The 24,132-nt window shown below is 48.1% G+C and overlaps 6 protein-coding genes across 7 annotated transcripts; 4 read left to right on the plus strand and 2 right to left on the minus strand.

Moving 5' to 3' along the window:
* The first annotated feature begins 45 nt into the window (after positions 1-45).
* LOC108095770 (ankyrin repeat and sterile alpha motif domain-containing protein 1B) lies at positions 46-4,386 on the plus strand. Its single transcript, XM_017197015.2, is given in 10 exon segments — positions 46-178; positions 541-683; positions 755-1,521; positions 1,865-1,988; positions 2,305-2,579; positions 2,725-3,270; positions 3,273-3,529; positions 3,588-3,824; positions 3,884-4,015; positions 4,088-4,386. Coding segments are annotated over 9 exon segments (2,544 nt in total). The 5' UTR covers positions 46-178; positions 541-579; the 3' UTR covers positions 4,190-4,386.
* A 185-nt stretch (positions 4,387-4,571) lies between these two features.
* On the plus strand, positions 4,572-7,450 carry LOC108095772. Its single transcript, XM_017197016.2, has 4 exons — positions 4,572-4,700; positions 4,766-6,442; positions 6,501-6,581; positions 6,636-7,450. Exons 1-4 carry the CDS (start codon positions 4,685-4,687, stop codon positions 7,223-7,225), a joined length of 2,364 nt encoding a protein of 787 aa, XP_017052505.1. The 5' UTR covers positions 4,572-4,684; the 3' UTR covers positions 7,226-7,450.
* A 228-nt stretch (positions 7,451-7,678) lies between these two features.
* LOC108095775 (inactive non-canonical poly(A) RNA polymerase protein Trf4-2) lies at positions 7,679-9,442 on the plus strand. 2 transcript variants are annotated; one of them, XM_017197021.2, is made up of 2 exons: positions 7,679-8,249; positions 8,316-9,442. In XM_017197021.2, the coding sequence occupies exons 1-2, from the start codon at positions 7,890-7,892 to the stop codon at positions 9,117-9,119; spliced, it is 1,164 nt and encodes a 387-aa protein (XP_017052510.1). In that variant the 5' UTR covers positions 7,679-7,889; the 3' UTR covers positions 9,120-9,442. The 2 variants fall into 2 exon arrangements, with proteins under 2 accessions (XP_017052510.1, XP_017052509.1); XM_017197020.2 differs by having other exon boundaries at positions 7,679-9,442.
* Positions 9,443-9,630: 188 nt separating this feature from the next.
* Positions 9,631-12,520, plus strand: LOC108095774 (oligopeptidase A). Its single transcript, XM_017197019.2, has 2 exons — positions 9,631-9,871; positions 9,929-12,520. The coding sequence occupies exons 1-2, from the start codon at positions 9,768-9,770 to the stop codon at positions 12,021-12,023; spliced, it is 2,199 nt and encodes a 732-aa protein (XP_017052508.1). The 5' UTR covers positions 9,631-9,767; the 3' UTR covers positions 12,024-12,520.
* On the minus strand, positions 12,466-15,877 carry LOC108095773 (oxysterol-binding protein 1). Its single transcript, XM_017197018.2, has 2 exons — positions 13,887-15,877; positions 12,466-13,759 (listed from the first exon to the last, which is right to left on the minus strand). The coding sequence occupies exons 1-2, from the start codon at positions 15,486-15,488 to the stop codon at positions 13,010-13,012; spliced, it is 2,352 nt and encodes a 783-aa protein (XP_017052507.1). The 5' UTR covers positions 15,489-15,877; the 3' UTR covers positions 12,466-13,009.
* Positions 15,878-18,410: 2,533 nt separating this feature from the next.
* On the minus strand, positions 18,411-24,011 carry LOC108095863 (protein phosphatase Slingshot). Its single transcript, XM_043209042.1, is given in 7 exon segments — positions 18,411-21,201; positions 21,314-21,582; positions 21,638-21,836; positions 21,901-21,966; positions 22,035-22,432; positions 22,490-22,735; positions 23,530-24,011. Coding segments are annotated over 7 exon segments (3,597 nt in total). The 5' UTR covers positions 23,587-24,011; the 3' UTR covers positions 18,411-18,839.
* Positions 24,012-24,132: the final 121 nt, after the last annotated feature.

Here is a 24,132-nt window from a genome sequence, read left to right on the forward strand (position 1 = left end):
AACCAATCCCATACCCGACAATTGCTTAGTTTGAATGTTTTCGAACACTAGTCTTGGCTAGATCGGCTCCACGTAAATAAAGTTTTGGTCCGCGGAACTTTATTGATTGCTTATCGCGGAGGCAAATAAGTGAATGTTTTATGGCTGTAAACCCCTACAACGGACGTGGATATAGCCGGTAAATGCAAAGTGTATGATAAAACATACTTGGCGGGATAAAAATTCTAATTGGAGCGAACCAATGCCGTTGAATGACCTTGGAAGAGGCGCAGCAACCAGTCAGCCCCATTAATCAACAACAACACTTTCGTGCGTTTTTCTGGAATGTTTATTTAGATTTGGTGTAAATAAATACGAGCTATTTGCGTGCGATAGTGTGTGTGTGCTTTAGGGCCAAACAGCTGATTCCGCATGCCGCCACCTGATATAAGGGGCTGGGGGTGGGGCTTTGGTGTTCTGTTTTCTCGCGATGATCTCATTCTCTTGGAATCGGAGCAAAAACTAACAGGCAACCCGACATGTGTTTTTCTGCCTTCATAGTTACCTAGTCGTGGATGATCCCGAGGAGGCGGAGAAGCAATGGGCAAGGATCAGCATTTATTGGAAGCATCGCGGGGCGGAGATATCAAGATTGTGGACAAACTGCTGGAGCACTCAAGCAAGCGACATGGTCCGCTGTCCAGGTGAGTCATTTTCAGTGCACCTGTTATTTCACCTGTTGCATACATACAAAAACAACCATATTAATTCGCAGTTTCCGGCGAAGTCCCAGCATCAACTGCCAGGACATGAATGGCTACACATCGCTACACCACGCTTGCCTTAATGGTCACAGTAACATTGTGCGGTTACTGCTGGCCCACAACGCCCAGTTGGATGTGCCCGATATACGTGGCTCCACGCCTCTTTTCCTGGCTGCCTGGGCGGGGCACCAGGATATTGTAAAGATGCTACTCATGCACACGCCCACGGGTGCTAATCCGAATGCTCAGACCATCGAGAATGAGACACCGCTGCACTCGGGTGCCCAACATGGTCACAATGCCGTGGTGGCTATCCTGTTGTCCTATGGTGCAGATCCCGCCATACGCAACAATAGCTTCCAGACAGCTCTGGATTTGGCAGCCCAATTCGGCCGGCTTCAAGTGGTGCAAACTCTGTTACGCGTTTACCCCGACCTAATATTGCCGTACAAGCGGTTGGATGAGGACGAAGATGAGCTACTGGGCTGCTCGCCCATTAAGCACATCTTCACACACACCTGCCTGCACCTGGCCAGCCGGAATGGACACAAGAAGGTGGTGGAGACACTGCTGGCCGCCGGTGTCGATGTCAACATACTCACCAATGCGGGCAGTGCCCTCCACGAGGCGGCTCTCTGCGGGAAAAAGTCCGTGGTGGTCACTCTGCTTAAGGCAGGGATCTATGTGAACGCCACCGATGGAAACGGTCGCACAGCCCTGGACATACTCTCCGATTATCCACCGCATGTGACGTACGACATTGTGGAAGCCATCAACGGTGCGTATAAGTGATATTCAAGCGAAGCTTGAACCAATTTACTTTCTGTGCACAATAATAACACACTAATCAGACCCAGTTTTGTAACAAATTTACCTACTTATTCCTTCTTTAAAAATTACTTTATAAATATGCGCATAAATGTTTTCATCCCATAACCGTTTAACGAAAATAAAATAAAAAAAAATGTATACTTAAAAAATGCTTATTTGCTTTATTGGTAAAAATTAAACTAATAAATTGTAATCGCAATCTTAAAGTTAAAAACACAGCATGTCTGTTCTCCAAATTAGGCCAAATTTACAAAACTCTAATAGTGTTTTACTCCCACGATCTTTTGCAGAGTTCACCCAAGCGGCAAGGGAACAGCAGAAGCCAATTGTCGTGGAGAACGGCACGCAGTCGCTGCCTAAGCGACTGTATGAGAAGAACTCGCAGCGCCAGAAGCTGCCGCCAAGGCAGAGGAAGTAAGCCCAGCACGACCATGCACTGCGACACTGAGACACACATCCCACATCTTTGCTGACCCTAATTAACTTAGCCCGCAGCTCATGTCATTCGGAAAAGCGCACTCATCCCCACTCGCACCCGTACCCACCACTTTCATGTCCACGCCCACTAGCCCTAGCACTCATCAGAAACAGAATCAGCTTCAGAATCGGTTGTGCGTCTCTTCAATTAACTGGTCTGGTCTCGTTTGGTCTCTCTTCCATAACCACCCACTCACCCCTCGCCAAGTAGAAAGCAAGATCATCAAGCCAACGGACTTTCGCACTCTTTAAGCTCGCTGGATGTTTTCACCAAGGTGCCGGAGAACTATCTGCACATGAAGCCCATTATTCAGCAGAAGTCCTGTGACAACATGAGCGACGTTCGTATGGAAGGCCCGGATCTGTGGGCCAGCTACAAACCGGTGTACAAGCAGCCCATCCTCCCCAGCTTTCAGACCTGCAGCGACATTTCTAATGGGTCGGTGCCCTCGAGATCGTACGAGTACATTAATCTGCTGAGAAATGGCTCTGCCAGCGATGACAATTCCGCCAGCACCAGTAGCAACTGTATGTAAAGCCTTTTGAACACCGTTGTTGTTAAACTAATGTTGGTTTATATTATATTTTCGGAAATTAACACTAAACAATAGGTTAATCTAAAATAGCCAGTGACTCAATAAAATTAACATCTGTTTTTTACGACCATTTACAGCTGCGGTGCGTCAACAAGCGGTGGCTTCGTACGTGGAGATGACGCTGCCTTCTCCTCCGGTTCCCAAACCACGCACTCGAATAAATGGCGAATACAATGACTACGCGAACCTGTTGCCAATCGAAGAAAGCAGCTGTCCGGCAGCTGTGGATAATAACAATAACAGCAATGGTAATGGCCCCAAATTGCGGTCGGTTCGTCATTCACCCACGCCGGATTATCCTCCACCCACGGTTACTGAAGCTGAGCGAACAATCTTTAATTTCATGCAGCCGGTAACGCTACGCAAGAATAGTCTGCTAGATCCAGGGGAAACCCCGCGGGCAACTAACTCTGCCAGCTCGGACCAGGTGGAGGAATTCATTGCCGACATTCCCTTCGCTGGTCTGTTTAAGGGATCCACTTTAAACTTGTCCTCGGATGTAGTGGATGGAAAAGGTTCTGTGCAGATGGATCGGGAGTATCTGCGATCGCCCAGCATGGTGAGGTCGGCCCACGCCCTGAACCACCGACGCAGCCTGTCCAAGCAGAGATACTCCGCTTTAGGGAGGATTTCAGTGCCTCACGTGTGTGGGCAGAGATCGATACGATTTTTGAGAACATTGGCAACGAAGTGTCTACTGTGGAGCAGGAAACCGAGGAACAATTTAGCGAACCACAAAGCCTTTCCTTTGAGGATTCTCGGCAATCGTTGCATATACGAGATCCGGCAGAATTGCTGCTGGGCAGAAAACAGAGCTCAGCCTCCAATTGGTGCCACTCGCCATACACACTTATCTATGGCGAAATAAGATATTCCCTGTTTGTAAGTATTCTCATCTTTTTTTAAAGCTAATTTTTTAAAGTAATTTGTATTTGTACAGTATCTCGGCTCAACAGTAATAAGACAACTGCAAGGCACCCTGTCAACGCGCAAATCTATCCAGAAGCTAAAGATCGATGAGAACATGAAATCGGCGGCGAGTGTCAGTGATTTTAGTTTGCTGCAGAACTGCACCACTTCCACAAAGTATCTGAAGGCTGCCAATCTTCAGACGCGACTCAATGTGGATATTGCTGTTTCCTGCATCGGCGTTAAATTCATAGATCATGAGAAAAAGGTTAATAATGCAGTGGTTTTGTATTTCCAAATTTTATGTAATCTTGGTTTATTTCGTAGACTGCCATTTGTTGTCATGACATTGAGAACATCAATTGCGTTTGCCAGGACTCGGATGATTTGCGCTATTTTGCCTACATAACCAAAGAACAGGACCTTCACTATTGCCATGTCTTTATGGTGGATAGCTTGGTTAGTAATTGCATTACTTATGTTATTCCCTATGTTCTAATTAACACGATAATAAATTATTCGTGCTTACAGGAGCTGGCCAAGGAAATCATACTGACCTTGGGGCAGGCCTTTGAAGTGGCCTATCAGTTAGCTCTGAGCAGGCAGGGAACGCCCCTGAACGAGGAGTGCTAAGCCATGGAAGTGCCACATATACTGATACCGATCGGTGTTTTATATTTATTTCATTGCATTTCACATGTAAATGTTTGTTTTCATTTGCTAGTCGTTGATGCCATCTCGATGCTGGCTTTGCTTCAAATAAGGCAGCTCACATGTTAAGTATTTTCAGAGTTTTTTAATAAATTTATAAATTTTTTCATAATTTAAAATAAACTAATAATCATTTATTGAGAGTATGTACATCTCAACTACTGCTTATTCAGAACAAATCAAAAACATAAAATTGATCTGTATGTTTAACACAAAATAATTGTAAAAATATACAATTTGAATAAAAACCGTTAAAATTTGTAAGCTTTACAGCACTAACAATATACCGCCATGGCAATTTTCAGCGGTACGGTAACGGTCACACTAAGCCAGCTTCAAAAAAAACGTACAGATTAAAACTGAATATCGGTAGCATTTTGCGTCTTTTTTAAAGAAAATCAAAGGGTACAGTTGAAAATGGACTTAAATAATGGTAAATACAATGGTTTTTCTAAACTTATATGGTGGTATTTATATCCTTACGCAAAATTACTGCAGATAATCAAAGAAAAGATGTTGGCGTCCTGGCGCCGAACAATCAGGAAAATGAGGACGCCAATGTCAATGTAGGAGTAACAGGCACTCCAATAGCCAAAAAAACCAGACGGGCGGTCCTCAGACGGATGAATGCCACATCGGAGAGCGAAACCCTCACAAGTCCTGATCCCCCGAAGACACCAGGAACCCTGGGAAATCCACGCCAGACCGCCGAAACACCACGACGCAGTTGCCGAAAAAGTGTGCGTCCCCCAATTGACTACGATGATATTATAGTGCGATCTGCCAAGAAAGTATTCGCCGAAGCACCAGAAGACAAACCCGAGGACGAGGAGGGCTCCACCCAAAAGTGGAGCGTTGCGGAAGTGGGCAAAAATTCGCGCAAGCGCAGTCGTAAGTCCAAACGTGTGGCCACCAAAAAGCAGAAAACGGAAAAAGAGGATCCACTGGATGAGGTACATGAAAATCCTAAATCGCAGCAAAAGATTCCAGAGGGTGAGGTCGAGCAGCGTCCAATTGAAGAGAATATTGCAGAGATGCAAGCAGAGGAAAATGTAAAAATGGAGAAGACCCCAACAATTAAAGCATCAAAAACTGATGATAAGCCACAGAAACCGGTTACTCATGAAAAAGCGGCATCTAAATTTATGTCTATGGTTGCTGAAGCAGATATAGATGAACTGGGCTTGTGTCCACTGGATAACGACGATCATGAAGAAGGCGATTTGAAAACACAGGCTGAAGAAACCATTAAAACAGCTTCGCAGGATGTAAGTGAGAACGAGGAGGTTCAAACTAAACTGGTTGCTGAAGCAGATATAGATGAACTGGGCTTGTGTCCACTGGATAACGACAGTCATCAAGGAAGCGATTTGAAAACACATGCTGAAAAAACCATTAAAACAGCTTCGCAGGATGTAAGTGAGAACGAGGAGGTTGAAACTAAACTGCGTTTAAGGTCTCTTGATAAGAGTAAGTCGCAGTATTCTGAAAATAATGAACCTATCAAAACATTTGCGCAGATTCAAGAAAAAGAAATTTCAGTAATTGACAAGGAAAACGAAATTGGCGCAGATGATGACGCCTTTCCAGAAGAAGAAATGCCTCCATTACTTATGGATATTGAAGACCATGAGGAACCAAACAAATCACAGCTCAACACAACGTTCGATGCAGATGACAAGCTGAACGCCGATGAAAGTCTTATTCTGATTGTTAATCCCGATAAACAGCCAGAAGCAAGTACTTCTGATCTCGATGCAAGTGTTATTCTCGTCGTCAGTCCAGATAAAAAGCCAGACATCTGTGCTCCCAACCCAGAAATAATTAAAGAGAAATCGACAATTAAAGTGGTTCTTACCACCGCCGATGATCAAAACCAAACCCTTTTGAATCTCGCAGATTTGGCTTCACCAAGAGCTTCAAAGCCCAAGAAAAATAAAGGCTTTCGGTTCCCCACGCCATACAAAGGAAAGCCCATGTTAAAGTTTACGGAAACTTCGGAGGAACTTCGAAACCTCGGTATTAAAAAAGAAGATCCGAAATATGAACGTAAACGTTCCAAGTCGGCCAGCGATTGGAATGATACCATGTCGCGCACAGTATGCTTTCAGAGTCCCATTGAAATTGTCCATGTAGATGATATTGATGAGCGCTGGAAGGGACTCCAAAAGAGCAGTAAGTTCTATTAGGTTAATATCAATACTATAACCCCTTACTAAATTCATGTTCTCAGATGTTAATAGCCGCCCCAGGCGTTCAAAGTCATTAGATGAGAATCGTTGCAATGTGAGCAGGATTCCCAAGCCAAGTAGAGGTACGTAATATAAAATGTAACACTTCCAAGTAATTGAATTGGTTTTCCCCTCAGGAATTTTGCCACTAAACAGGACCATCACTCCAAGCAAATTAAATAAGCGCACTAAGATGCCTAATTTCGCGGCTATGCATGAGAAACAGTTTGCTCAAATGGAGAGCCTTTTGGATCACGTCGAACGGAAGGCGGAACGCGCCAAAGTGCTAACCAATTCTGTAAAGAAGCAACTTCCAGGCTCGGCGGCCAAGAAACCCCAAAGTGTCACATCAGCGAGTGTGCACACCCATCCAAAAGCGTTAAAAAAGATCGATATGACTTCTGATCGAACTATAGTGGTTCCCGCCGAGAAGCTCAATTCGTCTCGATTGCCTTTAAAGATCACAGCTCCTGCCCACAATGTGGTTGCAAAGCCAGCCTTCAATTTGTCCACCACCACGGTGAAGTCCTTCAATGCCACGTTCACCGGCAGGCCGCTGGAATCGCAGGATAACAAGCTGGCAGAGCGCCGTCAGCGACGCATTGAAATGTTCAAGGGCAGGACAACGAAGGACCAAAAAGAAAAAGGACAGTTTATCCGAGGTGTGCGCCTGAATCGACGTTTTGAACTGCAGATGCAACATCGTCGACACCTGGAGGAGGATTAGTACCTTAAGTTTTTCATCGTCAATCTTTATTTACCCATATGCATACTCTTACATATATATTCGCTTTAACCAGTAAAGTTTTTTCGGGGAATTGTATTCCAGTGGATCAAATTATTATTATTATATTATTAATTATTAACTGAGAAAAAGCTATTGTTCTGTTTTAATGGTTCTTACAAACTTTAGTTCGAGATTTCAAAAAGTTACTTGTATATGCCCGAGTTCATTTATATGTACAAATAACTATCTCTGAATATTTAAACTTCACTAGTTTCTTTTGAAAATACCCTACGCAATCTTTAAAAGGTACAAGAACTATGTAGTTCCGTCCCCAATACTGTCTATTACATATTTTTACGCAACGGAGCAGGCGTGACAGCTTGCTTCGGACTTTTTCCCATATTCTGCAACCATTTGTACAAAGAACTTAAACAAATACACATGACTCGCGAGTTCTTTTGTTAATTTTTTTTAAATTTGTTTTGTTTTTTTTTTATATTTAAATTTATAAAACTTTAACGTGACTGCAACGATTTTTTAAAACTTGAATCGAGATCAGTTGGCATCCCTTTTTGAATAACGGCGCTTTTCGCGTTTGCCTTCCAGTTTTTTCTGTCCGCTTTGTCATCCTTTCGTTGTCTTTTTAGTTTAGTCTAGCTAAATTATGGCGTCCCAAGCAGCGAATCCATCAAAGCCCTGGCAGCTTTCCGGATTGGCTTACGGCAAAGGAATTCCGGCGCTGTGCCTGCTACACCAAGAGATCGAGCAGTTCTATAGCTATATCCAGTCCACTCCTACGGAGTTCTATTTGCGGGCGGAGGCAGTCCGTCGCATCGAGGAGGTAGTTCTTTTTCTGTGGCCAAGCGCATGCGTAGACGTCTTCGGCTCGTTTCGGACGGGACTAAATCTGCCCAACTCGGACATTGACCTAGTGGTGCACCATGGTCATTACTGGAACCCCGGAACCCCACTGCACGAGCTGAAAAGCGAATTGGTGGCCCGCGGATTAACGGAAATGAGTTCCGTAAGTGTTCTGGACAAAGCCTCCGTGCCAGTGATCAAATTTACAGAACGCGTCTCCCGGATTAAGTTTGACGTGACCTTAAATGCAGCTGCATCGGGTGTTCAGGCCGCAGAGTTGATCAAGGACTTTATGCGAAAGTTTCCCGAGATGCCTAAGCTTGTGATGGTGCTTAAACAGTTTCTCAGCCTCCAGGGGCTCAATGAGGTCTATAGTTCCGGCGGCGTTTCTTCATATGCCCTGACCCTCATGGTCATCAGTTTTTTGCAGCAGCAGGCGCGCAGTAACAAGCGCTATAATGTGAACAATAAACTGGGCTTGATGCTCCTGCAGTTTTTGGACTACTATGGCCGCAAGTTCGACTTCTTCAAGTTCGGGATTTCGGTGCTCGGCGAAGGCGGCTGTGTCGAGAAGGAGCGCCTGCGCTCTACGCTAGGCGAGAACAACTGGCAGTCGGTGCTCAGCATAGAAGACCCGGTGACACCCACCAACGACATCGGAAGGAGCTCTTATGCGGCGCTGCATGTGATGCAGGGATTCAAGGCCGCCTTCTTGAAGCTCTCCAAACTAGTGGACTCTGAAGCGTCGAAGATCGTTGGCCCTATCCTGGCCAACATTGTGGAGGTGCCACAAAATATTGTCAACTACAGGACTTGGGTGCACTACAACTTCCAACATTTATTGGCCCCGGAATCCTCTAGTCCTCCGAATCCTGGTGGTCAGCCGCCGCTCTCGGGCACCTCCAACTCAGCCTCCGAAGATGAACGCTCGGATACCCAGCAGACAGTTCGAAACGGATTCCGCCGATGCGGGGACGGACCGCCCCAGAATCTAGACTTAGATAACACCCTAGCCAACCTCAAGTTGAACTAAGGATATTTTTATGCTTATGCTACCGGTGATTTTACTTTTATACTCTTACTTTTACATTTTATTTGCATACTATTATGCTCGGCATATGAAAACTAAAAACGGAAAGCATTAACATAAGCTTTTTATTTATTAATTAGCAGCTAACGTTCAACAATCGAATAAGAGAAATACTGTCTTTGAGTAGGTAATGACTGCTGCTTATGTATGTAATTATAATTGACTTAAAACGGTCTTATAAATATATCTTAGAAAAAACCTTGTAGCGTAAATTTTTTGACATATCTTACACTATTATTAAACGTATGTAAATAATTTATACAATATCTGCATTATTGTTTTTCTTTTTAATTGAAAAATCAGAAGGGATCCTTAAATTTAAATTAATTAATAAATTTTATAAAAGTAAAACTCCTAACTGGCAAAATGAATCTATTGACAAGTCACGGCTAGCTGGTAACCAGTGACTAAGGTGAACTGCGATTTTCGCATCTCTGATGACTTTCCTGTGAGAGTGGTAACCCTGGTCGCTGTCATTTGCTTTTTGGTCCAGGCGTGTTGTGTAAACGCTGGCCCTCTTTTCTGAATCGCTTATTCCGGCGGACGTTCTCCGGGATTGTACATATCTGCATCTCCTATTTCATTTAGGACATGCTCAACCTCCTCCGTCGTCGTCCGGCGTCAGTGCCCCTCATCCGGGCCGCGTTCAGCGCTCCTTTGCACACATCGGACAACCGGCCGGGTTACATAGTGCTGTAAGTATGGAGACTACTGAAATTTTCCACTCGTATTAACTTATGCTACCTTTTCAGGGTCCCGGAAATTGGCGAGGAGGGACCTTTAGGCGAGGGCGTGCTAAAGCCAGACGGACTTCCCGCTTTCAGTGACATCACCATTGAGATGTGCCTGGGCGCTATTGGCCAGCAGGCTTCGCTGGTGGAGAACTCCGTGAAGGCGCTGGAAAGCGATCTCCAGAGTGGAAAGCAGCTGGACGCCGGCAGCATCTTCCGGGAGCTTGACACAGTTACAGGACCTTTGGAGACCACCTGGGGTGTGGCCAAGGCACTGTACCTGGGTAACTCCACGCTGATTCCCACAAAATCCTACATGAACATTCACGAGCGAGCGCGCAACGCTCGAGCAGCCAAGTTCTGCAACCTGACGGTGTACAAGACACTTAAAAATAGCTCCGCCGAATCCGGACCGGATGAGCAGCGTTTGCGCCAAAAGTTCCTGCTAGAGGGCAAGCTGAACGGACTCACCCTAGACAAGGACAAGCAGGACGGGCTAAAGGAGCTGCTTACGCATTTGGGACGCGAGAGGGCCAGCTTCAAGAACAAGGTCAACATGGCAGTGCACTCGTTCGGTCATGTGATTACCGACTTCAACTTAGTAAGGGACTTTCCACCTCCTCTGTTAGAGGCCACTGCACGCGATCCTGGCCAACCCCTGGAGGGTCCATGGAAGATCACACTTCAGCCTCAAGTGGTTGACGGCTTTCTCAAACACTGCCCAGAGCGACTGCAACGCTGGAATGTTTGGAGGGCCAGTGTGCTGAAGGCCTCCTCGCAGCAGGAGAAATCCCTAGAGAACAGCACCCACCTGGAGAAGATTCGCGGATTGCGCAAGCGACAGGCCAATCTGTTGGGGTACGCCAACTTCGCAGATATGTCTATGCAGACCAAAATGGTTGGCAGTGTGGATAACCTCAAGCAAATCTTTGCCAAGCTACTAAAGTTCGCCGGTCCGGCTCAAAGTGTGGAGCTGGAGAAACTGCAGAGCTTCGCCCAGAACAGTGGCTGCGATTACAAACTGGAGGCATACGACGTGGCCTACTGGCGCCGGAAGCAGCTGGTGGCGGAGCACGGCGTGCAGGAGCAGAAGCTCAGCGAATTCTTTCCCTTGCCCCGCGTTCTCTCCGGAATGTTTGCGCTTAGCGAAAAGCTCTTCGGCATTCAGATTGTGGAGCAACCCAAGGCGGAAGTGTGGCATCCAGCGGTCAAGTTCTACGATGTGTTCGACGCCGATTCGGGCAATAGTTCGACTCCGGTGGGAGGCTTCTATGTAGATTGCTACTCTAAGGAGCACAAATTCGGCAGAAACAACGGATGGATGGTGGGCATAAGGAATAGCAACAAATCTGCCAGTCTGACGCCCCTCTGCGCCCTGATCTTCAACTTCTCGGAGCCGCAGGGAAATCCCGAAGAGGGCAGGCCTCCACTCCTGGCGTACGATGACCTGCAGATGCTGTTCAAGACTTTTGGTAGCGGACTGCAGCACCTTCTCACCCAAGCGGGCTACAGCGACTTGGCGGGACTCTCGAACATTGAGTGGGATGCCTCGCAGGTGTCCGGTCATGTGATGAGCAACTTCCTGGACGACCCCACTGTGATCCGAGGTCTTTCCGGACACTTTAGCAGCGGTGAGCCTTTGCCAGCGGAGCTCTCCCAAAAGATGCGTCTACTGAAGACCCAACTGGCCGGCTATAATCTTTGTCAAGACCTTTACTTGGCGGATCTTGACGTGGAGCTGCATCGGTCGAATGCTTTTTGGCTAGAGATTGTGCGCAAACTGTGGCCAGTCTACCAATGCATGCCGCTCGACAAGAAGGACGCACACCCTTGTTCGCTCACGGACATATTTGCCGGAGATTGGGCGGCCGCCCAGTTCAGCCACTTGTTCTCCCGCCTGATAGCCGCCGACATATCGAGCAGCTTTGCGGAGCAGCGCACTGAGGAGAACTACGCGCAGGTTGGCCGGCGCTACAAACAGACGTTCCTCAGCTCTGGCGGATCCGTGCCAACGGCGGAAGTGTTCCGCCGCTTCCAGGGTCGCGATCCCTCCGGCGAGGCTCTCCTCAAGTCTCTGGACTTGTTCGAACCCTCCCAAACCACGGATAGCAATTGAGGGACATGCTCTGACCCGCTAAACGTTATCTTCTGTGTGTCGTCAACTGATAAGCCTGATCGATGGCTGCCCGAGGTAGTCGACTTAATTGGCTAACAGTCTTAGGGGAACGTAATCGTTGGAGTATTCGAAACATTTTAAAATTAGGTTTGCAATATATTTTGTTAAATGATTTTTAGTTTGGCAGAAACACATTAACTTACTTAAAGGAATTGTGTTTTAATTCTCAAATGAAAAAAATACAATGCAAGTCGATTCAGGGTACTTACATTATATATGATGGAAGAAATTGTTACTTTCCACCTCCAAGATACGTTAGTCAATGGTCGACTTACCGTTTATGGCAGCCGGATTATGTGATATCGATCGCGTGATTCAGGCGCGATCTTATCGCAGGTGTGCAGGTGGTGCCGCAGCCGGCATCCAGTTAAAACACACATTGTTGCTTTATTTAAATAATACTTTAATAATAAATTGCATAAATTTATAACATTTAACATATTCTCTCGCTCCTACCTCGGCTCTCTTATTCGGTTCGATTTATAATATATACACAACAAAGGCGAAACACGTATTCTGCGGAAAAGAAAGGAAAGACATCTAGTGGTTTTGAGCGAAAACCTGGAAAAGGAGATCCGCTTGTCGAGCCCTCGTTTGGATAGCTAGTAGAAGGGGGAACCGAAAGTCAGGCCAGAAATAAAGTAAATTTTGATGCCGGGGCATGGACCGAACTCGGTTAGTTTACAGGAATTAATTTATATATATATATGCACTAGATCGAAGTGTGGTACTACTATATGCGTATGTGCTGCTCCACAATTCGCCGGAGCGTGTCCGCTGTGGTGTGTGGGCTGTGTGGGTGGTGTGCAGTTGTGTGGAGGGGCTGCATATTAGAAATCTTTAGAATATTCGCTAAGGCTGCTCTGTGTGGTAGTGGCTGCAGTTGCTCCGACGGCTGCTCCGTTCGCTACTTTCGTCCTTGTCGTCTAGTAGATGTCCGGACAGCCCTCAAAGTCCTGCGCCTCCTTTGCCTCCCAATAGGTGTTCTTGAACACGTGCACATACTCCTCGCTGCCCTCCTCCTTCTCCCGCTTAAACCACATCGGTTCGTAGGCCGGATAAGGCCTGCCCTCCGCCGCCGCCTGTTCCGCCTCGTTCTCCCGCCGCCGGCGCTCCGTACGCTGCTTGTCCTCGAGGCGCAGCTTTTCCTTGTTCGACTCATCCCAATCGCCCTGCTCCATGAGCCGTTGGTCGGGACGACGGCGCGAGTCCGTCGGTGCCACGCCCTCCTCCTCTTCGTTCAGCTGGCAGGCTAGCGTAGTGAAGTTGTAGTACTTATCCGAGTCCGGAGGAGCAGGCCGACGACGCCAGGCCAGCTTAAACTCGCCCGTGGTGTAGGTTGGACTGCTAGCCGATCCCGATGTCGACAGCACTGGCGCTATCTCTATCTTCAAGTCCCAGGTGCCGCGCACCACCCACTTCACTTCGTTGTCCTTGTTCATCACCACGCCCTTCACACTGCGCTGCACATCGCGACTGAAGTACGAGTAGGGGATAAAGTTCAGCACGCACTTGTTGCCCTCCGCCGCCTGCGATCCCCGGATCTCCATTTCGCCATGTTGGTCCACCCACAGACGGCCTACGATGATGTTGTTCACCGTGGTGGTCACCTTCCTCCAGGAGTACCGCCTGCCGCTGTCTCGAAATTGCACATATACTCCGCCCAGTGGATTGATCTGCGGAAATTCAGTTGATTAAAAGGAGAACGCGTGTTATCATTGAAACGTATCCCGTGTATCAGTTATTTGCCTTGGATTATTAAACTTTGGCTGATTTCGAGAACATCCCCAGTTCGCTACTCACCTGAACGTACTTGCCGCGGAACTTGCTGGTCATGGAGAACTCTTGCCAGCACACCCAGTTCTTGCTCTCGCAGTGCAGCGCCGCCACCGGCGGGTGGTGGGACACCTGCTCAGCAAGGCACCGCCAGCCGTAGTCGTCCATGCGGTCGCACTCGAAGGTCTCGCCCAGCAGCGGATTGAAGGGCTTGCCGGTGCGATTAGTGGTCGTCGCATAGGCGGACACGGTGAAAGCAGCCAGGTAGGCCAGCTGCTCACACTCGTCCTCGCAGGTGGCCGCGTAGTCGAGAATCTCCGAGTACTCGTAGTCTTCCACCAGGCGCTGCAGCATCGACAGCGGCTCATTGAAGTTGATAGGCATGGGTATTTTGGACAGATCCTTGCCGATGCAGTTCTTCATGATGCCCCACAAGCTGATGGAGTGGTTCGGTTTGTCCGGTACTCGGTTGCGCCGCTTCTTCATCAGGTCCGGGTTCCAATTCCGTCCGTAGATCGAGTCGGTGCTCTGCTTGGCCGGCACCGCCTTGTCCACGTCGTCGTCATCTCCCTGCCCGCCGGAGGCCACTCGAGGAGCACTGACCAAGCACACCTGCTGCACCGTCTGCACGGTGCGCTTCTGCTCATCGCTCTCCGAGGAGCTGCCTTCCAACTGGCCCTCCACCTGGTCCTCGCTGCTGCTGCGCCGTTTGTGCATCTTCAGGATGAAGGTGCCACGCTCCCGATCCGGCGACTCCGCCGAGCGACCAGCTCCCGTGTAGCCATGCTCCTCGGCATCGAAGAACTCCATGTCATCGTCCGAAGTTACGAGGGAGCCGGCCGTACCACTTCCCGAACTAGCCGGCACCGGTTTGTTCTGGCGTACAAGGACGGCAGCCTGCTCCATCTGCGATTGCTGCTTGGCCATCTGTTCAACCATCTCCTCTAGCCGTTGGCGCTGCTCGCGCTCGTGATGCAGCATTTTGGACCACTTGTGGCCCTGGGCCTCTGCCGAATGCAGGTAATCTTTGCCAGCATTGATCATCGCGTTCGAGGTAATACGGAAGAGGGTGGCCCGCTCGTTGACGATCTTCGTACGGCTGGCCAGCGACTCCTCCTCGTTCGTTTCCAAATCGTTGAGGGCGCGTTGCAGGGCGGCGCCGTGCTTAGTGATCAGGTCGTAGCAGGTGCGCATGTTCTCCAGACGCTCGGTGAGATCGCGCACCACAGTGCTGATCTCCTGGCTGGGCACCACGTGAGCAGTTTCCGTCTCCTCCTCTTCCTCGCTCTCGATGGCTCGGATCGCCTTGGCTTTGGCCAGCTCTAGGGCGGTGACCCACGACTGGCGTTCTACCTCGGTACCGGCCTTGATGTGGAACGTCTGGGTGCCGCCGTTCGAGATAACAAACGTACACGAATCGACCGTGTGGATAAGGGCTCCGTGCAGCGAGATGGTGCCCCGGCACGTGTGGTTAATCTCCGACTGGTTGCGGTAGTAGCTCAGCACTCCCTTGGACAGCACGAACCACCGGCGCTGGTAGCCCTTGATGTAGTTGGTCCACTTCAGTAACCAGCCCTTCATCTCCGGAAGGCCCTTCTCGGCCAGCGCGTTGCCAGCGGCGTCCGTCATCGCGGTTCCGTTACCGGTTCGTCCTTCTTCTCCGGACGGATGGAGCACCTGCTACGAGATCGCGAATAACGCCACGTACGATGACTAGCGATTGGTGGTTGGTTCCGTTCCGAAACTCCGACTCGCCTCGAAAATCGAACGATGTGTTATTGGCTATTGGACGGCTGTGGCTGATTGCTCCTGGCCAGTTGCTAGCATCGCATGGTGGGCTCTTGGCCACCGGATCACCACCGAGATTCCGGTTACGTTACGGTCTCGAATCCGCCGCGCGTTCACTGCGAATTTCGTGTCGTTTCGCTTCCAATTTTCCTGCAGAAAATAAAGAAACTGTGGAAGTTGAGTGCGCGTCTGTGTGCGTGTGTGTTTCGTGTGAGTGTGTTGGCTGCTGCAGGTGTGTGCGTGTGCCGTAGTGGCGGAAGCCAAACCGATTCTGCAATCGATTAATCGATGCTTTCCATTTAAATAGACATCGACTTGAAATTTATAATTCGCAAATAATATTCAAATATGTCGCTTTTGAATTCGTTTTTTTATAACATGGTCTTTAAAACATTTTAATTTTAAATTGACATAAATGGAAAAAACATTCACTTAAAGTCTAATCCCTTTTATGAAGATCAAATTACTAAAGTCTAATCTAATTTATTTCCCAATGGAATTGCGGTCTTAAAGAAATATGCATTGTTTTATTACATAAAGAAAAGAGTGATTATCAACAATGAGTAAATTGTCATAGTCAACCATAGTCATTAAAATGAAAACCCATAAGACGCTTATCAATGGCTGATATAATATTACAGTCAGTCACAAAAGTATTCGTTGCAAAGAGGGTTAAGAGAAAAATGCAAATTTTAAATAAGAAACAGTTTTAAAATGGTAAAAAATGGTTTACGTTTCCAAAGATATATATTTTGTGAAGTATGTGGAAAAAAAAACCAAACAGAAAACGCTTTCCATAAAAAGATATGGACAAAAATACAAATATAAACCGTTTTGCAGGGTCACAAAAGTATTCGTTGCCTTACGAATTTTTTATATTTTAGTATTTTTTAAGTTAGCGAATTATTTTTTTTTTGTCATTTTGGTTGCGTTTCTATTTTAAAGACTGAATTCGGGGAAAAACACCATTTTTTGGCGTCATTCTTGGTGTAAATCTCTAGCAAAATGCCGAAGGGAACAGAGTTAAACTTTTCACAAAAAAAAAATTATTTTGCACCTACATAATGAAGGTCGATCCATTAAATATATTTGTGGGATGTTCGATAGAAGTCCTTTAACCATAAGGAGTCTCATTTCTCGACTGAAATCCAGGAATTCCCTGGAAAATCTTCCCCGTTGCGGCCGTCCGAAAGCATTAACCTGCAGAGAAGAGCGGAAAATCCTCGAAGAAAACAAGAAAAATCCGCACCTTTCGGCTCCGAAAATTAATAGTGTCCTAACCACATCCCTGGGAACAAACGTATCCACTGAAACCGTCCGAAGAGTGCTCAGGAGCCAAGATCTGCATGGGAGATGCCCTAGAAAGAAACCCTTGCTCTCAGCCATAAATATATCAAAGCGGCTTTCTTTTGCTAAAACGTATTTAGACCGGAATTTGGAGTACTGGGACAAGTAATATTTAGCGTTGAAACCAAATTCAATATATTCGGATCTGATGGAAAAGGAAAAGTGTGGCGAAAGCCCTGTGAAGAGCTTAAACTGAAAAATGTTGAACCAACGGTGAAGCATGGCGGCGGTTCCGTATTAGTTTGGGGCTGCATGTCCGCTCAAGGAGTTGGAGAGTTGGCTTTCATAGACGGAATTATGAATGCTGAAGGATATCTCAAAATATTAAAGGAAAATTTACACTCCAGTGCCACCAAAATGGGTCTAGAAGGCGGCAAGTTCATTTTCCAACAGGACAATGATCCCAAACATACGGCTTGGAAAGTCAAGAAATGGCTGTTGTTTAATACCAAGCAGATCCACACTCCTCCACAAAGCCCAGACGTCAACCCTATTGAAAATCTTTGGGCCCATCTTAAGCTAAAAGTCCAGGAACATAAGATTTCCTCCAAGAATGAGCTAAAAGAGATATTGCTGAAGGAATGGTCGAATATACCCGAAGTGAGGTGCCGAAAACTACTGGAGTCAAAGCCGAGGCGCTTACAACCTATTAAAGAAAACAACGGCTTGCACACAAAATACTAAATTTAAAAAAAAACATAAATATTTAATGCCGAAACAAAAAAACGAATACTTTTGTGAGACGATATTTTGAAGTTCTCTTATTTTCTAAAGGAAAAAAAAGCAATGAAGCTAATTTTGTAAAAAAATTTTGTTATTTTTTGTATGTTTAATAAGTGCGTTACCCCAAACAATAAATAAAAATATTAATTTGTTACATATTCATTAAAAAAAACATGTATTTAGTTGTAGGGTGCCTCGCAACGAATACTTTTGTGACTGACTGTATATCATTAATCATTAAACATTGTAAACAATATTTCTGAGTTTTGCTTACAATTTGGAATGTTTCATTTATCATTTCAATTTATATAATGACTTGTTATCCGCGTCCTATGATGTGATATAGACCGCTAAATTAAAAAGTCTGGATAGCAAAGGTGACTCATTGCCAACAGTAAAACAGATTGCGCTCTAAATTGGATTACACATTTTTATTTATAACTACACGGTCTGATAAATAGCAAAAAATACAAGTGTTCAAGGTGGGAACTTTTGTCAAGGCCTTCGGCAGGGTGGCGCTTTAATGCTGGATCACTTCTTGTACTCCGCCCATGAGTAGCGGAATGAGTGGATCATGTGGATAAGGCTGCAAATACAAATCTGGTAAAACGTCGGGCAGTGTTTCTGGGGAGGACTACACACGGTCTTTGAGTGACACAAGGACGGCACAGAGACAATCACCAGACGATGACGTATATACAATAAATCGTTTATTCGTAGGCAGTTCTTGCATAATATAAAATAAATATGTATACAGTTACAAGTAATTTAAAAGTACAAATACAGTTTCATTTCCATAGGTTGTTTTGTTTGCCCTCTCTTGTCATCTCAATAGTTCCATTCACACGTTGCAGACACAAGATCTTTAGAAGCTTTCACGGACGCCTCACACAACAAGACAACGACAACAAACACAAGGCATGAGGGGATGGTGGGTGGAGGTGTTCGATTGTTGGACAAAAACACACAAAATGGGTGATAGCGGGCAAATATATAAATACGTAAAGCGGGCGTGAGGATGAGGACGATTCCTTATAAGCTACGTTGTATGGATTGCAAGTTGCAAGTGGCATGTGAATGTTGCAGGTTGCAGTTTAGATGTTGTTAAGCAGAGCGTGGCCTTTACATGGTGTTGTAGGCGGCGGTATTGAAGCCTGTTTTGGGAGCACTTAGCCTGCTCAGCGGATGCGTCTTGCCATGCTGCGCCAGCCGCCGGATTTGCACCTGTTGCTGCTCCGGTTGTTGCTGCTGTTGTTGGTGGTGGTGGTGTTGCATGTTGCTGGTGTGACTGTGGCGTGCGGGTGCGGGCGGCGGACGACTGTCGCTGTAGTCGTGCGTCGAGCGGTTCGACAGCGAGCGGTCGTAGTAGGAGCGCGGGCGTTGCTTGAAGCTAGTGGTGATGGTGGTGCTGCAGGCGTGGCTCAAGTTGCTGCTGGCGGTTGCGGCGGGCGGCAGTGGGGCGCAGGCGACTGTGGGCGGGGCCGCCGCCTGGCTACTGCAGGAAGTAGTGGTTTGATATTTATGCACTAGACCTTTTACATTACGATCACAATTTTCGCTTACGCTGGAATCGGACGAGTTGGAGGCGGAGGAGTTGGAGTTCGAGGCGGTGGACACGTGGTTGGCATGTTGCGCCACCGGCGACGATGGCAGTGATTGGTGGCTGGTCGGCTTCTTGCTGGGATTCGTGGAGCTAGCCCCACCCACACCAGAGACCGATCCTGCTGCCGTGATGGTTGAACTACTACCCGATCCGGATCCAGTTGCCGTTCCACCGCCTCCTCCTCCTACTCCCGTGCCCACCACCCCCGCTTTGGCTTCAAAATTCTGCTTGAGTATTTGCACATTGCCCGAGATGCGCTGGTCGTCGGCCAGCGGCTGACCCTGGACGCGCAGCACCACCGTCGTCTCCTGATCGCTAGGCGTGGTGTTTTTGTTCTCAATGTCGCTTGTGTGCATCAGCTCCTCGCTGTTGCAGCGTAACGGCTGGCGCTGCCGCGGACTGTGCGCCGACGAGGCGCTCCTGTAGAGACCCGTGCCCCGCTTTTGTCCAGCGTCCACCGTCTCAAGCAGCAGCTCCTGGCTGTCCTCCTGGCAGCGCTTTTTCAAAGACGTGCTCTCTTCCAACTTCTGCTTGGTGCGCTTCACAGTGCCCTCGCCAACGGCTGGTTCCACTGTCACATGAACGCCCTCGATCACATTGCAATTTCCGCTGCGCTTTAGGTCCTGGATAACACCCTCAAAGATGGCCGTCGTGTTGCGGTTGCTGTCGTAGTAAGAGCCCGAGCTGGTCCTCTGCGGCAGGCTGCTCCGGTTGTCGCCCGATCCCCAGCTGGCGTGCCGCGAGGGCGGTTCCCTTTGGCGAGTACCACGCGGCCGCAGAAGAATGGCGCTCGTTTGGTGCTTCTGTTGCTGGGGAGGATGGTCGAGGACAATGCCGCCACTAGGACCGGATGATTCCGTCCAAGAGTGGGTTTTGCGACGTTGCCGCTTCTCGCCTTCCTCCTTAGCAAACACGCTGTCCACCTGCGTGGAAAATACATCCGAGGAGCTGGAATCCCGCCGCTGCTGAATGCTTCCGCTACCGCTGCCACTAATACTTCCTCCCAGGTTAGAGGTCTGCGTAATCAGCTTGGTCAGCGACGTCCACACTGGCTGCTGCTGCAGCTGGTCCGCCCGGTGCGCCTCGAGATCGTGAATCCGCGTGCGCACAGATAGAGGCGTGTGCTTCTGAATGTGCAGCACTTGGTTCTGGGTGACGCTGTAGTTCTCGCCGTTGCTGCCTGGGAAGCGCATGTTCTTAGGCTCCTCGGCCACGCTGCGCTCCGGTGTCAGGTTCTCCATGGACTGGCTTTGCTGTTTGGTGACCACTGCGGTTTGGGTTTTAGGCGAAGTGCTGCTTGACCGTCTTACCATGCGTCGCTGCGACTTCTGGGCGATGGACCGACGGTGTAGCCGTGAGCTAGTCTCCTCCTCTCCGTCTGGCGTGACGCCCGCCTCGCCAGTGGACTTAGACTTGGCCTGGTTCAGCGCCTGAATGAGGGGAGTGGGCTCGCTGCCGGGCAGCAGACGGGCGTCCTTTGTGCTCTTTAAGTTCGTTTCGCTCTTGCTGCGCTGCAGCTTCTCCTTGTTCTTCATGGCGTCTAGCATGCCGCTGTACGTCTCCAGCTGGTTGAGGAAGTTCTTGTTCGGCTTAATGCAGCTGCGCCGCTTTTTCACATGCTCCAGCGCTTGCTGGAACTCCCACTGGTAGGCCTTCATGGCATACGCAATGACCACTGAGGCCGATCGACTGACGCCCATCTTGCAGTGGACCAGCACCTTGGAGCCCTCGGCCTTCGCCCGCGAAATATAGCGGAACGTATCGTCCCAATACTTGAGCAGGTTTGTCTTCTCGTCGTCGTAAACGCGCACGTTGAAGTACTCGAAGGTGCCCGGAAAGAAGTTGTCAATCTCCCGCGTCACGTTCAGGATGTGGCGAACGCTGAAATTTGAAAGTTGTTAGTCAAAATACAATGCAGTGAAAATACTATGTACTAGCATATTATATATAAAATATTAACCTTATCCAACCAGCACTTCTGCCTTCAACATACCCATTTTTCTGTAACTCCTCCAGGTTGCTAGCGTTCCACTCAGAGCCCAAATACACGTGCTCGAATATCTTGGTGGGTGCATCCATTTGGCCGAGAATGACGAGCATCTCGGCGTCGATGAACGACTTATACTCGCCCAAATCCATGTCCAGGATTTCCTCGAGGCGACCACGTATGTATTTGGAGGTTACCTCGTCCAGGTCCACCGACATCATGATGGCCTTTAGCTTCATCTTAATGACACTTTCGGTTTCCTCCTTTTCGGGGGTCTGTCAATAAAAAGTGCATTTAAATAGAATGTGATTAATTAAGCAGATCGTTTGCCTACTTGTTTCGTATGGCATCAGGCGAAGGGGGTCGGCGGCTCTCGAGCGCGTCCATGGCATTCCACTCGTTAAGACATGATTGGTCCGACTCTATGCGCCTCTCGTAGCTGGAAAGCCAGTCGTGGGAAGGTCCGCTGGCATAGAAGTTGTTCTCACGAGCCTTCTTCGACACTTTGTGCAGCGTTTGCAGCGCGGACCTGCGGAAATATTAATGGATACAGTTACCACAGGAGAGGAACTAGTATCGGATAAAGCACCTACCACATGGCCTGCACTGAGACTGGTTTGAAGATGTGCGTCTTCTCGTAAACTTTGACGCTGAAGCCACTATATATAGTAAAAGGAAGTAAAATAGGATCAATCAATGAAAAAAAAAAAAAAACGGCTTAACATACCCATCCCCATCAAGGTGAATTGTGGTGTCCGCCAGGATGGGCACCACCAGGCCAATGGTGGTTCGCTCATTGCAGTCGATGCCCAGCAGGCAGGACTCCTCCATGCCTGAGGTATTCTTGTTGTCGCCGCCCGCCGTTGCGTTTTCCTTGTCCACTGATCTATCACATTTGCTGCTGCTGGTCTCCGTGGCGGAGGTCTCGACGGACAGCTGGCGCTGCGTAGGGACCGCCGTCGAGGAGGACGACGTGGTGCCCGCAGAACCGCCCACTTTGGCCGAATTGTGACGCATAATCCGGTGGCGCCGACGTTCGCTGGTTGCGCTAGAGCGACAGCAGCTGCGCGAGGCGATCACCAGATAGCGCGTGCGGTTGGACCGCTGCGACTCCAGCTTGACAGCCTGTTTGGCAAAAAGGATATAAGCATGAGCTATAGTAGTGTTCCTGCGAATACATACCATCTTGAGCGTGTCCTCGCGCTGCAACAGGAAGAACATGGACTGCAGGTGGAGTTGGATGTCCGAGTTGTTGCTCTGCGTGCTGTTGCTGGAGCGACTTGAGTCGGTGCTCAAGCGGCGCTCGCTCTGTGGCTGGGGCGGGATGTCCTTGAGGGCCAGGACCAGGGCGGTGCCCTTACCGGCGAAGAAGCACTCACTGCGATCGTTGCCCTTGCTATTGCCCTCGTCGTCTTCGGCCTCGCCATCCTGTAATTAAATAAATACATATTGGGTTACTTGTTGCCCTTTCGAGATTACTCCTTATTTCGCTCACCCAACTAGGCGTGCAAAACATATTTTAATGGGGCCAAAAACAAGACAACATAATAAATAGGGCAAATCGGGCAGAAAGTTGCTTGATTATTATTTGATTATTGCCTGAATTACAATTCCAAGGTCGATCCACAGACAGAAACGAGAGCAACTTAATATTCAACTACTTTATACAAATTTGAAAGCTGGCCAAATAAAATGTTTGCTACATATACACAAAAATGTTCAAAAGTACCAATTTGACATATTTTGCATATCGGTTCCATAACGACGTGTAATATTGATCATTAAATGATATGATACATTTTTCCCACTGTGCAGGCGGGCGTCAAGGTCTCGCGAACTATTTTTGGGCGGTGGGGCGGCAAAGAAAACAAAAACAAGCGGAAAGCGACAAAAACGACAAATAAGGCAATGCAAAAGTCTGTTGAAAAATAAAGACGTCGCGACGTCTGCGGATTTGCTTGGGTTACACCAAAACCAAAAAAAGCAGCACCGATGACGCTTCCAAACGCCCACACGCGAAAACCGAAACGTAAGCAACAAGCGGATAAACATTAGGTGCGCGTGAAACAACACAAAAAACACACAAAGGATCTTGGCCAAAAGCGGAACACGCACGAAAGAGCTTTTCCTTGATTGGCTCTCCCGGAAGAGAGAGCGGGGTGACCAAAACAAAGCACACACATGCACACGCGAGAGTGCGAGATTCTCACTTCCACTCTCACCGAATTCGAGCAGGAGCCTGGAACACTGGGAGAGCGCTGCACCGTCACCAGCGCCATTTGTTGTTGCCGTCCCCGTTGCCGCTCCTCCTCCTCCTCCTGCTCTTCCCCCTCGTCCACCACCTGGCGAAGATTGCGATGATGATGAGGCAGCGGCTAAGTCCTTTTTGCAAATCCCTTCCTGCTTCTGTTTGTGTGTGCACAAGACCGTATGTGTGTGTTGGTGTACAAGTGTTGTGGGCTAGGGCTACAAATGCATTTTCACGTCAATGCCTGCTGGCTGTTGTTTTCGCACTCTGCTCAGCGCTGTCGTCCTGTAATCCTCTTAATTTCCGCCTTTTGGTTGCTCTTGCCAGACAGTTCTCTTAAAAAAAAACAGCGTGTCCTCACAATTGTCAGACACGCACAACGCTGCTAAATAGTAAATAGACTACACGAATTTTTCTTAAAAGAAAGACAGTGAGGACGCCATTTCTAATCGATAACACTGGTATCGAAAGGCAATCGTTCTGGCAGGGCTGCCCAACTATCGGCTGCGAAAGCGATTATCAAGTAATCACTGAAATTAAAACGGAGTGTGTGAATTACAAATTGGCATGGGGTTGT

The sequence above is a fragment of the Drosophila ficusphila genome, unplaced genomic scaffold (genome assembly GCF_018152265.1).
Source record: "Drosophila ficusphila isolate 14025-0441.05 unplaced genomic scaffold, ASM1815226v1 contig_791, whole genome shotgun sequence".
Classification (NCBI taxonomy): Eukaryota; Metazoa; Arthropoda; class Insecta; order Diptera; family Drosophilidae; genus Drosophila; species Drosophila ficusphila.

Bases quoted from the DNA above. Each gene is read 5' to 3' on its own strand.
- LOC108095772 (XM_017197016.2), top strand. The intron at 6,443-6,500 runs GTAAGTTCTATT...TCATGTTCTCAG, and splicing joins GAAGGGACTCCAAAAGAGCA to ATGTTAATAGCCGCCCCAGG. The intron at 6,582-6,635 runs GTACGTAATATA...TTTTCCCCTCAG, and splicing joins GATTCCCAAGCCAAGTAGAG to GAATTTTGCCACTAAACAGG.
- LOC108095775 (XM_017197020.2), top strand. From the start codon at position 7,890: ATGGCGTCCCAAGCAGCGAATCCATCAAAGCCCTGGCAGCTTTCCGGA.
- LOC108095774 (XM_017197019.2), top strand. From the start codon at position 9,768: ATGCTCAACCTCCTCCGTCGTCGTCCGGCGTCAGTGCCCCTCATCCGG. The intron at 9,872-9,928 runs GTAAGTATGGAG...CTACCTTTTCAG, and splicing joins CGGCCGGGTTACATAGTGCT to GGTCCCGGAAATTGGCGAGG.
- LOC108095773 (XM_017197018.2), bottom strand. From the start codon at position 15,488: ATGACGGACGCCGCTGGCAACGCGCTGGCCGAGAAGGGCCTTCCGGAG. The intron at 13,760-13,886 runs GTGAGTAGCGAA...GAATTTCCGCAG, and splicing joins TCCGCGGCAAGTACGTTCAG to ATCAATCCACTGGGCGGAGT.